The 16,817-nt window shown below is 48.5% G+C and overlaps 1 protein-coding gene across 1 annotated transcript; it reads left to right on the top strand.

Annotated features, from left to right (window-relative positions):
* The first annotated feature begins 1,663 nt into the window (after positions 1-1,663).
* LOC127348361 (zinc finger A20 and AN1 domain-containing stress-associated protein 7-like) lies at positions 1,664-2,679 on the top strand. Its single transcript, XM_051374410.2, has one exon. The coding sequence runs from the start codon at positions 2,024-2,026 to the stop codon at positions 2,543-2,545; it is 522 nt and encodes a 173-aa protein (XP_051230370.1). The 5' UTR covers positions 1,664-2,023; the 3' UTR covers positions 2,546-2,679.
* The last annotated feature ends 14,138 nt before the right edge of the window (positions 2,680-16,817 follow it).

Genomic DNA, 16,817 nt, shown 5'->3' with positions numbered 1-16,817 from the left:
TGAGGAACGTGAAGGGTTTCACCCTCTACTTTTAAATTGGTAGGGGAGCGGATCTCTAAGGACCTCGTGTTGGGCCTCCATGTGCACGAGGTCACCTCAAGCCTGTTATGGAAAGAGGACAGCCCACGGTGTTGGTTCGGCCTATGTGGACAACGAGGCTCGTGGTAGCACTATGGCACTAGAGAGCGTCATTGGATGTAGTCAGGCTCACTCCTTCTCCAACAATCAATTTGTGATTAGTCTCGTTTATTAGTTAAGATATGAGTTGGACATATAAGTTACTAGCATACCTATGTTATTTTGGGCACTGAATGTTTTTAGAGTACTGATTTCCGTTATTTATTAAGACAAAGAAGTAAAAAAAAAAGCAGTTAAAAAACTCAACCAACAAGTATCTCCGATAAAACCTAGGTTTTAACGTCTATTGCTTCGATGTTTACCTCTTAAAAAAATTCATAGTTGGTTACAATATTCCACAAGACCAGAAATACATAAGCCATACAAACTAACCTCATAGTTTTCGGTGTGTTGCATAAGTCACTCGCCCTAAATGGTGAGTCAGGTGGATGCAAATGGTTGAGGGTGCAATAATTGGTAAATGTACCATCAAATTATTGATCCATAGTGGAACCGACGGTGATAAGAACAAAAGAAAAAGCCATGAGAACCAATAGCTCGTGGAGTAGACCTTGGTGTAGGATGAGGGTGGAGCCAAAAATGAATTATGCCGTACAACAATACATTGGCCGCGATGTAAAGTGCATTGTCGGATGTTGATATGTGATTACCCTTGCCTCCTATCTCCTAAACTAGTATGAGAGACGAGTGTGCTTGCAGATATTTATACCTAGAATTATGCTGGTGACGTTTCTTTGGTTGATGTTATACTAAAGTTCTACTTACCTTTATTTTCCAAAACCAGCGCCGTAGTTGGCTAGGTAGGTTATTCTTCCTTTGTCTTTCTTGGGTTTTGGACAATTTTTCATTATCTTTCTTTAGAGATTATGGAAATAAAGGATTATATACCAGAAGTGTTGTTTTAATAACCAAGTAAGGACGCTAAATATATGGAATAAAACAAACCAAACATGACCATAAAAAAACTTGAAAATTTCACAAGTTATATCAAATGGGCACACCTAAAGCTGAGTTGACTGAGATTTCACCAGCTGACGTCAGCACTCAACTACCAAGAGCTAGTTTTTTTATTTCCTCTTTTTTTTCACGAGTGTGTGTTATTCTTGCTCTCCATTTGATTCTTCTAGGCTGGAGCTGGCTAGCGTGTACTAACCCCATTCAAGCGGTAAAAAAAAAAAAACCCACGCAAGATCCTGCACAAGCTTAATTTTCCGCATTCAAGCGGTAAAAAAACCCCACGCAATATCCTGCACAAGCTTAACTAACCCCAAAGTTCTAAAGAGTTACATAAGACATCCACGGCAACGAGATTAAATCTTAGATTGTTGGACACAAACTAGCTAGAAACACTCCTAGCAAAAAAGTCAAACCGCTACTTCGTCACACGAGTTTTTCAGAAGCTTTAATTTTCTTGCACCCATGCTCTGTGATAACCCCACTTCGTCTTTCTCTGATGGCCTCTTCCCAGGAACCTCCATGCACGCGCACAAAGCTGCCAAGTCAGCTTGTCCGAGCAGCCCAGTCCGTTTTGGCAACCCAGGGCAAAACGTACGTGGACTGTCTTGCCCGGCGTCAAAACGACGCTTTAATTTGGGAATCGCCCGCTGACACCGAAGACCGTTCGTCTCGTGAGGGTCTCGGAGACGTCGCGTACGAATGCAGCATCGACTGAACCGGAGGCGGAGTCGACTTCGTCTCCGTCGCGCAGTCGCCATCGCCCCACTGATATAAGGCGACGATCCCAGCAGAACAAGGCCACCGAGCGAAAGCAACCGAACAGCTCGCCCTCGCTCGCCGCCTCAACAAACTCGATCGCGCTCAGATCACGCACGTTCCGGCCGGCGACCCAGCAGAGTGCGGAGTTGCGCGCAGCTTGTGGGCAGAGATGACGGACCACGCACCGGCGACTACGCAGAAGCGCAAGTGCCCGGAGCAGGAGGAGCCGGCGGCTACCACATGCCCCAGCGGATGCGGCTTCTTCGGCGCTGCTGCCACCGGCGGCATGTGCTCCAAGTGCTACAAGGAGAAGGTCGTCTCCGCCGGCGCCGACAGCAAGGCCGCCGCGAAGACCGTCTTCATCGCCCCTACGACTTCCACCGCGCCACCGGAGAAGAAGGCCAAGATGATCGTCGCCGGGTCGTCTTCTGACGCCGCGGCCGATTCCGCCGCAGTTGACGCATCCGTGCCATCCGTGAAGCAGCAAGCCTCGCCGGCGAACCGGTGCGCGACGTGCCGCAAGAAGGTGGGGCTGCTGGGTTTCCGGTGCCGTTGCGACGGCACCTTCTGCAGCGTGCACCGCTACTCGGACAAGCATGAGTGCGGGTTCGACTACAAGAGCGCCGGACGGGAGGAGATCGCCAAGCACAATCCCATGGTGGTCGCCGACAAGATAGCCCGAAGGATCTGAAGCTTAGATAGTGCCTGTAGTTGATCACTAGAACGATAGAGAATTGGTCATAGTCCTTATGATTGAGACATTCTTTGTAATTTTCCTTTCGTTCAACTTACTTTACCAAAAAAAAATCCTTGATTGAATTTTTATATATGAGGGATTGCTTCTGTACATTTTTCGAGCGTGTGAATCAGCAAAAATCCTTGATTGGACTATATGTGGAGAAGTCTCTAATCTCGCGACGCTGTTGTACGCAACTTCCAGTGGCGGAGGCGGAAATAAATTTGAGGTGTGGCGAAGCCGATAAATGAGAAAATACAATACTTCACTAGATAAATTTTACTCGTGTTTAGCAGTTCAACAAAATCACGGGAGACAACAGAAAACCAATCAATTGACTATTGAGGCTTCAGGGTACTACAGATTTTGAACTGCAGCTTATTTCAGTCAACAACGAGATTTATTTCAGAATTCGAATTGTAATTTTAGCAATGAAATCAAATACCTTGCGTTAAGTAATTGGTGCTCTTCTTCGGCGTCATATCATCACTCGCCTAATCGCCCTCACGGCCTAAGAGCATGTCTAACAGGCCCCTTATTTCTATGCCCCGTATAACGCGAGTTTTTCGCCCCGTATCCCAAAAGTGCGACTTGCTGAACCATTTCGTCTAGCAGACCCCGTATTTCGCCCTGTATTTTTAAAATTTAAAACCTCGGGAAAATTAAACCATAGTTCATCTTCATTGATCATACATTGGATCATACATGTACATAGCGATCTACTCGATCCTAGCTACTCGAGGATGATGAATGGCACGAAAGGCTCCCTGGCGGCAGCCTCCTCCTCTGCCCTGGCCGTATACGGGGCCTATTAGACATGCTCTAAGAATCTAAGATCCTCTCGTCGGCTGCCGGCGGCAGTTCTTGGGCTCCACCGCGGTGCCACCTCTGCACGACCACGACTTCCTGAAGGTTTCCGCCAAGACGAACAGGGACGTTTTTTATCGGCACGACGACATAAGAATCCTTTGTCGATTGTTCGTGAGTCATGATAACCATGCCCATGTGCTTTTTCGATTGCGATCAAGCCCAACAATTGCTGGGGCCTAGTTAGCCAGGCCCAACACGGGATTGGTCGTGTGATCCTTTACTGGTTCGTTGTTTCTGATCCACAGGGTACAACAACGGTGCCCATCGATACATCTGAAGATAAACCTGAACAGAGACTGAACCTGGAGCATATATATACCAGTATTGTTGCAAAAGTTTAGGTATGGCGGGCGCCAAACCTCGCCATATTGCTAGCTCCGCTCCTGGCAACTTCTATGTTGGTGACACATTCTCTGGAACGCACTGGCATTTTAGTAAGATATGTGGGGATAAATATTTACACAAATACATTTATACAGACCATACTGCATTACTAGCACAAGCTAACATACTCAATCCAAAGTAGGAAAAAATACTTTGGATGATTATGTTCATTTTCCTCACTGACATTTATTGTGCACTCATCCTGGCAAAAATAAGTATAATATCTCAATCCAAAGTAGGAAAAAAACATAATTTAACTGAAAAATATTCTTCCAATTTAGCTCAATTAAAAACCTCAATGGTAAATAATGGAATATTATAGTAGACATTGTATCTGAATATTGAGTAATAGGATGTACTGTGTCTTGCAATGACATGCATTACATTTATAATAAAATGGGTAAAAAAAATTGATATAAATAAGTGTAAATCCAAAATTGTAGATCTTACTTGGTTTAATGGGTTATTTCGGGATAGACTAATATCCCCAAAATTCCACAGCGCACTAACGCACCGAGAGGGTAGATTCCCCGCGGGTAATAAGTCTCATGGATTGGGGAGCGGGAAAACTCATTTCTTCGACCCACCGTCACTTATTAGCTTCGACGCAACACCACCGTCGCCTCCTTCTACAATCCGGTGACACTTCTATTAGGATTAATCATGATAAGATGATGTTGTAACGCAACAGACGGCTCCCCCCAACATGTACAAAATATAGAGGACCTCTAATCATTTATAGAAAGATTTATGTGTCTTCTCGCCCATATCTCAAACACCAAAATACACTTAGGCTATTGACATGGATGGATAAAAACCTATTTGACTTTTCTTCTCATTTCTTCCTCCACGAGGTATGATTTGGAGAACATGACTACACAAATCCAGCAGTGTGATCGATCACGACGAGCAGTACGGGGCCCGGCAGATGATCACATTCACGACTTGGAAACAAAGGGCCGCCCGGACTTTCGATGAGGAGACCACGGAGCTGGTGCCGGTGGAAACATGTTTGCCGCAAGCATAGTGACATTAAGCTTCTTGCCAAACTTGCAGTGGTTACCCACGGTGCATATGAACCACCTCATCCCCGCCTTCTCTAGCTCCACCTCATAGCCGTCAGAGCTCCAGCTCATCTTGAAGCTCGGATAGCACCTCCTAAATGAGAACATGGACACGGGCAAGCAGCTGAGCACGACGGGGCTCAAACTCAATGCAGGGCCGAGACAAGAACTCGTAGACACGCTGAAACTCCATGCTAGACAACACGGGAAGGTACCACAAACTGCAGTGTGAAGAGATTCGAGCTGGCGCGAGATAGCAGCACTCTGCGTCTAGAACTGATCAATAGTGTAGAGTCACACTGCCGAAGATTATGCTCCTAACGAACCACGGACAGATACAGAACATCCCCATATACAGATGGTAACGCTAACAATGGTGACCCCACATGTCGGTGAAAGTACTAAGGCCCATAAACTCATAAGCAAGCTGCGGTAGAGCACTGGAGGGCGCGAGCATCATCGCCCATCCACTGGGTGTAAGCGGTCAGATCCTACCGGTAGGTCTCAAGAGCGAAAGAATACTCGTGGACCCGCCGATCATACGTGGCAATGGCCGCATCATCCGCACTCTTGCCGGCATCCTTGTGAGCCTGAGTAGCATCAGCAGCAAGGACTAGTGGCGTCGATGGAGTAGGAGTCGTATGAGCAACGGGGCACAGCGGACGAGAGACCTCGCAAGACAGCACACCCTAGAGACGAAAACCACGCATATGAATGCGCATAAAAGCAGCGAAATCAAGGTAGCTTGCGCCATCAAAGATTACGGGGCAGCGAGAAATCGCAACATAGCTCAACGAGGCAAACATATTTTCTTAACTTTTTCTTTTGGAACAGGACGGGTCAACTAGACCGGATCGAGAATCTGGAGAAACCGTAAGGACGAGCCGGCCATGGAGCGGATACAGGTGGTGGCTGGCTGGAAGGTTGGCGATCGGCGGCGGGCCAGGAGCGAGCGGGCCGGCAACGGATCTGGAGGAGTTGGCTGGCGGATGGCCCGGTGATGGGCAGACGGGACGGGAGGATGTTGTGATACCATGTTAGGGAATAAGCAACTCGTATTCCGGGGGGAGGGGAGCAAAGTACACAATATATATATTACATGTACATGTGTGAAATATGCAGGGAACCCTCTAACCACTAAGAAAACGACAATATACAAATATCTCTCTAACAGTAAGCACATGAAGTTGAATAGGTCCAAATTGCATATCTTTCAAACACACCTAAATTGTTTTCACTGGTTAGCCTGTAAGGTGGAACAATAAGCAGAGAACAGAGGGCAAATTACAAAACTATGATTCTGAAGCAGAGGAAGAATCCTGAGCCAATTTGATTGAACCTAGTGGTACTGCAATTTGACTCAACCTATAATAATGGCAGGCCAATTTGACACTGAAGCGGCCTACGCCAAGATTCAGAACCGTGATTTTACAACCTTATATCACCATGAATTGACACACGAATTCAGAAAACAATATGACAGGACACGTGATTCGGATGCATTTCAAACATAGTACAAAAGTGCAGGCATTCTACTCATTGGTTTCATTCTGAGGCAGCACCGAACCAAATTTCCAGCAACACCAAATCCGTTCATTCATCCATATGAGCCTGTAACATGGAACAACAAACAGAAAACAGGTAAAATTACTGAGTTATTCTGAAACACAGCAACCATTATGCTAGTGGTATAGCAATTTGACCGAAGCGCTGTCAAGTGCAGACCAATTTGACACTTACCGTGGCCTAAACAAAGCTTTAGGATCATGATTTTTACAAGTCATATATTTGGATAAATCATTCAGATAGGTTCTACCTTATATCCTCCTCGAAGCATTGTAAATATTTTTGTAATTGGCTAAATATAGAGTTGACGCTAGATATAAAATACTTATTAGGGTGGGAGCGATTGCTGTTGTATGTTCGCTTTGACTATGTAGAAATGACAAGGTTTTTAATGATAAAAAAATTTCTCTCTTGCAGATTGTTTACCGCGTTACAGCTTTGCTCCGTTTATGGTCGTTACTCCAACGATTGGAGCATCGCGACCTCTTTACGGAGGTGTTTACACGATTGAAGAACACGGTGAATGAGTTTATTTCCCAACATGGATGGCAACATATTTGACGAATTGATGTAAATGAAACTTAGCCAGGGTCGTAACCTTTTTTATCTTTCATTTAGGAGTCTTTTTATGAATATTTGGACTTGTGTATCTTGTTCGGAATTGCTCCACACACGACAATTCACATACGATCCATGTACGATGTTTCTCCACAGCACTAATTTTGCTCTGGCTCACCAAGCTAATCAACATCACACTACAAGGAAAAGGCCTACCGCCGGCGAACCTAAAATGCCCATTGCCGGCGCACCACGAGCCCGCCGGTGCGAACGCGCCGGTGATAAATGGCCACTGCCGGCGCACCAGGCAGTGCGCCGGCGATAGATGGATACTGCCGGCGCGCCTTCGACGCTTCGCCGGCAAAGGACCATTTTCACCGGCGCACCGTCAGCTGCGCCGGCAGTAGTGCTTCCAGCACTGGCGCATGCCACGTGCGCCGGCAGTAGGTCATTTAGGTGCGCCGGCAATAAATTCGAAAAAAAAAATTCAGCTTTTTTCCAGCATATTACAATACATATTTGACAGCAGTATATATTTACAACGCAGTTCATATTTATACAGTATTACATGCAATATGAGAAGCACATAGAGAGCCAAGTTTCATTTCGGTATCAGTACACAAATACGCAAGTCTCGTTTCGGAATGTTGATTCATACAACACATGTGCATATGCAACACCGAACGACGAAGTTTCACAAAGTTAGAAGTCTTGGTACATAGTCGTCACAAGTATCGTCATACACCTCACAATGTAGGTCCTAACCTAAACTACAATCACATAGAACATGACCAACATGGTCATGATGACCATCATCACGAAGGCCATGGTCTTCATCCGGTTCCTCCTCATGTCCCTCATCTCTCCCGCTAGATAACGGGCGTATCTTCCTTCCGCCTCCACCCTAGTGGGGTATCCCTTGTAGCTGTTGCCGCTGAAACGGTGCACCTGTCTCCGACAGTCCTCCCAGTCGTCGTAGACTCCAGGAACCCTCCCCTTGTACACGACATATGTCGTCGGCATCTCCATTCACAAGACAAGTAAAACGTTAGTACCAATGCAATGAACAAGTGCCAACTCAAATAAGAGACAAGTAGTATGAACTAAATAGCATGTGCCTCATACTTTGTTGGTCGAAATAAATAATAACATACAGGGATGGGGTCAGTGAGGCTAGGTAGGATGCACAATAGATTGATATTTGTGGCCATCACACCAAGCCTCACTGGCCCCACCCCGGAGTGTACAAGTGACCGAACATTTTAATCATCGGCCAATGCAATTAAGAAGTGCGAACTCAAATAGAAGACAAGTAGTACGAATTAAATAGCGTGCCTCATACTTTGTCGGTCGAAACAAATATTAACATCCAGGGATGGAGTCAGTGAGGCTAGGTAGGATGCACAATAGATTGATACTTGTGGCCGTCGCACCAAGGCTCACTGGCTCCACCCCCGAGTGTACGATTGACCGAACATTCTAATCATCGGCGAACTCCAAATACGAGGCAAGTAGTGGTCGAGTAAATGCAAATAATTATTAAGCTATGTACGCCATAATCTTGAAATATATAGCAAAGTAAATGAAACTACAGACACATGTTCACATGCACATTCATACAACTAAATAAAAGCAACTAGTCGATTCTATGGGAATATATAGCAATTATTACGCACGGAAGTTCAAGGACATATCGTTCAAGCTTTAGCAAGTGTTCCCGTCGTAGGATCAGGTTGTACGCCTAGGGGGAATGGACGGCAGCCCTCAAGCGAGTTGAACGGCCTCTCATCACGCGACATCTCCAAGCGGAGTTCTATCTCGTCATTAGGTGGTAGACCATAGCCGTAGAAGAACTCGCTGGACCTATTGTTGACATCCTGCGGGATTATCGTGCAAATGAACTGCTGGATGCGACCCCAGTTCTTTCTAATCTCTCTATCAGGGACATCCGCCATGTTTGCAAACCTGTTTCTGAGATTCTCTGGCAGCAACATGTCATCTGCGTACTTTATGTACTCCTGCATCTCGAAGGATGGCGTACCACGCGTCCATCCCATTGTCGGGCGTCGGCTGCTGAGGCAGGGGAAGTTGGTTGTGTGGGTTAAGACCAAGCCTCCTCGGGATTTCCTCTCTACTTTGAGGGGGCTGCCTTGTTGGCGAAGCCGGTGAGAGCATCATTGAGAAGGGCCCTGATGTGGGTGTAGTCTTTCTTGCGGTCCCTACCCGAGTCGAGATAGGCGCATGCGAGTGTTGCGGGTGCACGACGATGAGGGTGCAGAACTTGTCTCTGCGGAAAACACACGGATTAACCTTTGGAAATGCAAATGGAGATATAGGATAGAATGGTGATGGGGGACTAGCGAGTGATTACTTACTCGGGGAAGTAAGGGATGAGAATGGCGCCCTTCTTAATGTTCGCCAACATGAAATCCTCGACTGTTTGGGTGGCAATCGCGCGATCCCAGCGTTGCGAGATGATGCTCTCCCGCATATAGAAGGGGTCCATTATCGCGATGGTCGGCGTCCCCTCCTTAACAATGCGGGAAGACAAGCTAAGAGCAACTAGGCGAACCACACTAAAGTGGAGCGCTTGCATGCGATAGATGCTGAAGATGTCGTTGAACCGGATGAAGCACAAGTCCGCGGGGTACTTCTCGACGAAGTTCATGCCGCTTGGCACCTTCGCCACGAAGAGAGGGTAACCAGGGGATCTTTTGATTTGAGAAGAAGGTTCTCCACATGCAAGACAGTCTCATGCAAGCTCCTCATATCCGGGGTGAGTTTCTTCACGACATGCTCCGGCAGCATCGGTTGACCCAAGTGATGCAGAGGTCGCCAATTGTTTGGCAACTTGTCAAGGAGTGGGACCTTGTCCTTGGATTTGGCCGCCGCCGCCTTGTCTTGGGCGTCCTTCTTATTTTGCCTCTTCCTCTTCTTGGGTTGTACCGATGGACCCTCCATCGCCGTAGTGGCCGTAGCACGAGTGTGTTTGGGCTCAACATATTTTTGACGGCGGCGGTGGCGACCTCCTCAGGATTTTCCTCCTCAGCCGTTTCTTGAGAATCGAACAGCTTCTTGGAGCACACATATTTCAAGCCCGGCGCATCCTCATGGACAACTTGTGAAGACGTAGGAATATCCCATTGGAAGTTGTCATGTTCGTATTCCTCGGCCTCTGGCGCAGCTGGCTGTTGTGGTGGGGCGCTGACCTCTGGCGCAGCTGGCCGTTCTGGTGGGGCGATGACCACGGTCGCCGCTGGCTGTCGTGGAGGGACGCTGACATGTGGCGCCGCAAGGTGCTTGTCTTTGCTTGCCGTCGACCCCGAGTAGGTGTTGATCCGAATTAGGGTCTTCGGCCATAGCAGTACCCAACCCTTCAGTGAGGCCAGATTCAACGGGCTATCGTCATCGGCACCATGCGGTTGATTAGGAGGAAACAAATCCTCATAGCCCTGTAACGCCCGATCCACTTCAACCCGGTAAACGTCATCCGCCATATCTCGTGTGTGCCACTTCTTATCCAGGGGCCGAAGGATGGACCCCCTCGCGACGTCTTTGAGTTCGTCATTTACTCTCATCAGGAAGGTGCATGGCGTTGAGAGCGCCTGCGAGAACATGTGTATGGCGTTAGAGAGAGGGCAAGGATGACGAAACTAATATATTAACTTGATGTACACATTAGTTAATTACCGTGAGGGCGTTGAGCTCGGCTAATGTCGACGGGCCAGCACATGCGGCGGCGGGCGTGCAAGTGACGGAGGGGCTGCTACCCGGCATGGACGGTGAATCCCTAGCACCAGCGACATTGCCGGCGGCCGGAGGAGTCTCCATTATAACATTGTCATTGCCGGCGGACGGCGGCACCATCGAGTTGCTGCCGTTGAAGCTAACCACTTGCATTTTCGGGGGGGGGGGGGGCCTTGTTTGCCACCCTCATACCACGCTTGTAGAGCGTTGAAATCTGCTTGGACTGAAGCGGCGACTTCAGCTTTGACTTCAGGTACGAGTGTAGCTTTGAGTTGCGGTACCAAACCAGCTTGGACTTGGGCTAGGATTGACTCCCTCATTTCCTCCGCCTCCCGCTGCTTCCTCTCATTACGCGCATTTTTATCGGCCGCAGACGACAAGCCATAGTGACCATGCTTGTAGCCTGTACCGGCGCCAGCCACACGGCCTCTATGCGGCCTTCTCGTCGGTGAATGCTCATTAACGATGTTTAGCGCCCGTACGAGAGGCTTGTCCCATGCTACCCTGCCCGTCGACGCCTGGGACGAGGAGCCTTCGTCACCTTGAGAAAGTCTTTGTCTTTCTTCTTCCTGCGGAAGAAACGCGAACCATTTAGAAATGTTGCTACTATTATATGAACGATACTTGATCTAATAAAACCGGTAAATTGCTTACCAGTTTTTTCTCCAACGCCAGGACCTTCTTGTCGTTCGTGAACCAAATTATGTCGGTTATGACCTTCGGGTCCGTGACAAGTTCCCCGGTTAGTTTCTTCTTATGGTACCGGGACCTGATGAATCTTCTTTCAAGCGGGTCCTTGTACTTGAGCCAGGGGTTCTCAATGCCGGCATTTACATACGCCTCGTCCTCCTTCGCCCAATAGGGCTCCTTTCCCTCGTACCCACGGCTCCCAAGGTTGTGGTTGCCGATGTTAAGCTCCCGCATTTCCTTCCCCCACAACTTGCGATTCTTGGTTGCTTGTAGCTCTTCATTGGCCACAAAAGCATCAAAGTCCGCCTGGGTGACATGCGGAAAGGCGGAGTGGACCTCTTCGAAACCTTTGCCCTCAGCAATCAGCTTCCGCACCATGTACTTATAGCTGCTGAGGTGTTTGGTGAACTTCAGGAGGGCTTGTGAGTTCACAATGTTGTTGGTTTGATGACTGGAGGCGTAGTCGCCTAGGAACTTGTATCGTGCGTGCAACCTCGCAATGAGCTGGGCTCACAAAGGCGCTTTGCTCTCAGCTCGGAGGTCCGTCTCGTTGAGATTGATGACCTCTCGGAGGATACATGCCAGTTGGTTGCCGTACCCCTTGGCAACATCCTTAGGCTCCACCGGCAAACCACTGGCGGGGTCCACCTCTTTGACTGTGTCTCTGCCGGTGCCGACCGTGTTTTGGCGCCTTGCCTTCCGCGGCCTCTTGGCTCCACTTGTCCCGGTGCCACTACTCCCGGCGGCGCCGCTAGGATCGTCGCCGCTTGTCTCGCCGCCACCCCCGGCGGCGCCGGTTGCCTCATCGCCGCTAGGCTCGTAGGTACTACCCCCGGCGGCGCCGCTTGCCTCGTTGCCGCTTGGCTCGTCGGCACTACCCCCAGCGGCATCCTCCATCTCATGGTCCTCGTCGCCGCCAACACCAGCGGCCTCGGCATCCTCCTCCGTCCTAAAGAAGTGCCTATTGTAGTGCTCCTCTAACTCTTCTTGAGACGACATGGTGGCTTGCACTAATAGAAGATGAAAAAGAGTTAGAATTCACGGAAAAATTCGGCATGACCTTTGCTAAAAATTGGTCATGCCGAGTGCTAGAATTGCCGGAACGGAAATGAATCGACATTCCGGCACTCAATAGCAACCCAATCCCTGCAAGAACTAAATACCAGCAGTAGCATTTTACAAATATAACCAGAGACAAGAACTTTTCATTTTCATTTGCAACAACTTAGCATCAAAACAGCACAAAAATGACATGATCTAAACCAACAGTAGTACCAACAGTACTAGTAGTACCAACAGCAGTAGTATTTGTTTATGACAGCCATGAAAAGAAACCATGCTTGGCTCCAAGAACTTACTAACAATAACCTACATACTAAACAACATCCAAGAATGTGTAAAACACATGGTCTATATATAGCAGCATATGGAAACAAGGCTTTTTAATGAACCAGAGAATTGAGCATCAACATGAGCATTCAACCATGGTGGCTGTTTGATGCTAGCTAGCCCTGGACACTTGCTACTGGTGGTTGTTTGATGCTAGCCCTGGACACTTGTATGTATTCAAAAATAAGAAGCAAATATAATACATAACAGTAACTAGGTGAAAGTATAGAGATGGTAAACCTAGAGGGGGGGGGTGAATAGGTTTCTACAAATTTTAATTCTTTCTTTGCAATATTAGGCTTTGCGGAATATAAAGATGAGCCTAATGCAAACTAGGTGAAGCAACCTATATGAGGATACAACTAACTCGAGCACGAAGGCTCTCACAGCGATTAAATCACAAGTAAGGAGTTCGGTTAGAGATAACCGATAGCACGCGGAGACGAGGATGTATTCCCGTGTTCCCTTGCTTTGCAACAAGGTACGTCACGTTTGGAGGAGTGGAGGTCCCACGAAGGATTCCCCGCGCCACGAAGGCTCACCCTATTCTCCGGAGCCTATCCCACGAAGGAATAGCTCACTCACTTGTGGTAGACTTTGAGGTAGCCTCCAAACCTTCACAATCTTGCCCGGAGCAAATCCACAGCCCGGATGCTTCCGGACTCCTCTTGCCTACCTAGGGTTTCCAAGGAACCCTAGGAAGCAAGCTTCTCAATGAATACAAGGGGGAATGAGATTTGGCTTGGTAGAACGGTAGATCGGGTCCTCCTCTAATGATTCCCCGGAGGGATTTGAGTTTGGGTGGAGGAGGAGGGAGATCTGAGGCTTTTGGTGTTTCTAGCAATGGAGTATGAGAGAGAGAGCTCAAGAACAGCTTGTAGTGTAGTGCCTAACTGTTCAGAGGTAGGAGAAGACCTATTTATAGTGTTCTTCTAAATACGGCCATTGGTCACTTGCCACATCAGCAGATTCTTCGAGAAACCCGGTCAACCGGATTTGGCGCCGGACAGGCCGGTCCACAGCCCGGTCGACCGGGCCCTGACCGGGCCGGCCGGTTTCCAACCGGAGCTGGGACCGGGACTTGACCGGGCAGGCTTACGGGCTTCTTGGATGTCGCCGGATGTCACGGCGCGAGAACCCGGTTGCTGACCGGGCGCTCGGTCAGCGCGCCGGTCAGACCGGGCCGTGGACCGGAGCAGCCGGTTCGAAACCGGGCTGGTGACCGGACGCACGCCGGATGGCTTCGTTTCTTTACTGGAACTTGCCCGGATGGCACCGGTTCACGGTCCGGTTGGTGACCGGGCTGCCCGGTGCCAGGGCCGGTCCGACCGGATCTGTGACCGGCCGAGCTCGAAAAAACTAGCTGATTTTTCGTCGAATTGGGGGTCTCCCGTTGCCTTTTGTTCCATTGCTACACCATCATACCTCTTTGGCTAATACCTGAAAGTCATCTTGTAGGCATGTATTAGTCCAAATACTCTAGCACGGTGTCATAGATACCAAAATAATGGATAAGGGTAAAATACCCTTACAATCTCCCCCTTTTTGGTATACGATGACAAACCGAGCTAGAGTAACACATAGATATTATGATAAGCTCTAAACCTTGATTCCATATAAGATATTACGACAGCTCCCCCATAATGTGTGCACTTGGAGAGTTTGCGTTTGAATGCAAAGTGCACCATTTGTGGAATATGAGAAGCTCCCCCAATATCTTTAGGAAACAAGCATGGTATGGACAAGTATATCAACATATATAAGCATAAAGCATGATTATCCATAAAGCATGATTATCCTAACATAGAGTAGCACACATAATAGTCGTCCATACATATCCATACATGAATTATTCAAAGTAGCAAATGGTTCTTGAGAAATCAAAGCAAATACGCACAAGCCATATAAAATCCAAATAAAGCAACTCCCATGGCTTGTGATAATCAAAGAACCCCGTGATTATTCTAGACTCTACTCTCTTCTCCCCCTTTGGCATCGGAACACCAAAAAGGCGAAGAAAAGAGGAAGGATGCTAGCGTCCCATCAATAGAACTCGTGCCCCGCGGGTGGAGAGCTGCCATCACCATCCCCATCGTCATCCTCGTCATCATCATCCTCTTCATCATCATCCTCATCACCGTCATCATCCTCTTCATCATCATCATCAGCAGGAGGTGCATGAGCAAATCTAGGAGTAGGACCACCAAAGTACAGAGAAGGATCAAAGTTCTGGAACATCTCATCAGTGAGAAGAGGCATCTCCCAGTCTGGTGCTTGGACAGGCTCCAACTCAGGGCCAGGAGGAGGGATAGGCACATTCCTAGCAGCCATGAACTCATTTTGGCGCCTCCTTGTCTCTTGGTTCAAAGAGAGACTTTGATGTGCAACATCATTTGTATTTTTGCACATCTACCATAAGCGAGTGAAGAACCGTACGACACCACGCTGTGGGCGACGAGAGGAGCTGGAGCTAGCATGGTCATGGCGTGCCTTGGACCGGCGCTCAGAAGGCATCATTTCAGGAACATCCGGGTTATCACCTTGGGCAGGTATTTTGAACGCTTCCATCCTGACCCGCTCACCTAAAGTATTGAGAGGTGCGGGCACAACCTTGTTGATGAGCAGCTGAACGTACTGGGCAAGATTAGGAGTCAACCTCTCGCGAACACAGCGCCGTAACTCGCAGTAGATGAGATCACAGCCATCAATAGGTTGCCGGTGCTCAGGGAGACAGTAGTACATCAAGTTCAGATGATATGCACGGCATTCACTTGTATCGCCGGACTTGCTGATGAGAGTCTCACGGAAGAGCTTGGCAAGTAAGAGGTAGGAGTAGTACATCCCGGAGATGGTGGGAGGTCCAGGTGTGGGTTCCGGCGGATAGCAACCAGCAATGTCCCCACGGTTGAACTTCTGCTGAGAATAAATCTTGAAGCCAGAAGTACGCCCTCCACCAAACCCCAAGGCTTCACAGAAATCAAGGTAGTTGCAAGTGTATTTCTGTTTGCCAGTCATCCAAGTCATAGTCCGAGCTGCATCATCATGGAAAAAGACTGTGCAGTGGAACTGTCTCACCAAGGTTGGACAATAGCACCCATCAGTAGGTGTCAAGCACATAAGATCATACAACCCCATCCGCCTCAAGGTCGCAACCACAAAGCGGAACTTGGTGGCTTCATACATTCCAATGACATCCTTGATGGCCTTGGGCATAACAATGGTGCCTTTCTTCATGTACTCGCGGGAGTCATAGAATTCATCCCACATGACTTGTTGTGTGTTGGTCCAGAAAAATTGATCTCCCCCTGTGTAAGTGGGTTCCTCAAAGCGATAGGGGTTGGACTCTCTGAGTCTTCTCCATGCCCCAATATGCACACTACCAACATGGAAATCTGGGAGAACCTCATCACCATCCTGTGCTGCCTCTTTATCTTTCCTCTTATTGGCAGATTTCTTGAATCGGCCTCCAGTTGAGCTGCCACCTCCCGTAGACTGAGGAGCACGACCAGTGGAGCGCCGTGGTGGAACCCCGGAGCGCCTCCCTCTCTTGGCAACATGGCCAAGGTCCGCATCAGTCCATTCTTCACCTGTGAATCAGCATAATAGGGCGAGGGTAGCAAAGAGGTAAGTGTACATGTCATCAGCATATGTGAGGAAGCCAAAAGCATAGCCTATATTCAAGTGTTTCGACGAAATCATGCGAAAAAGCTGGGCGAGCCGGCGCAGGAGCCGGTCCGACCGGACGACAGACCGGACGAGCCGGTTGGCCATCCGGTTGACCGGGCTGTGCGCCGGACCAGCCGGTCGAGAGGCCGGTCGACCGGGCTGTGGACCGGGTCATGCTGAGTTGTGATGTTGGCCCAGAAATTCGACATAAAATCATGCAAAAACTCACAAACTTGAACATAGATTATACCAGGAGAGTGAACAATGTGCATAGGAGGGGTGTGACACTCTAG

This window comes from Lolium perenne, chromosome 4, assembly GCF_019359855.2.
Source record: "Lolium perenne isolate Kyuss_39 chromosome 4, Kyuss_2.0, whole genome shotgun sequence".
NCBI lineage: Eukaryota > Viridiplantae > Streptophyta > Magnoliopsida > Poales > Poaceae > Lolium > Lolium perenne.
This window is presented reverse-complemented; position numbering and strand designations above follow the sequence as displayed.

What these genes read in the sequence shown, in the direction of transcription:
- LOC127348361 (XM_051374410.2), top strand. Translation starts at nt 2,024, where the DNA reads ATGACGGACCACGCACCGGCGACTACGCAGAAGCGCAAGTGCCCGGAG.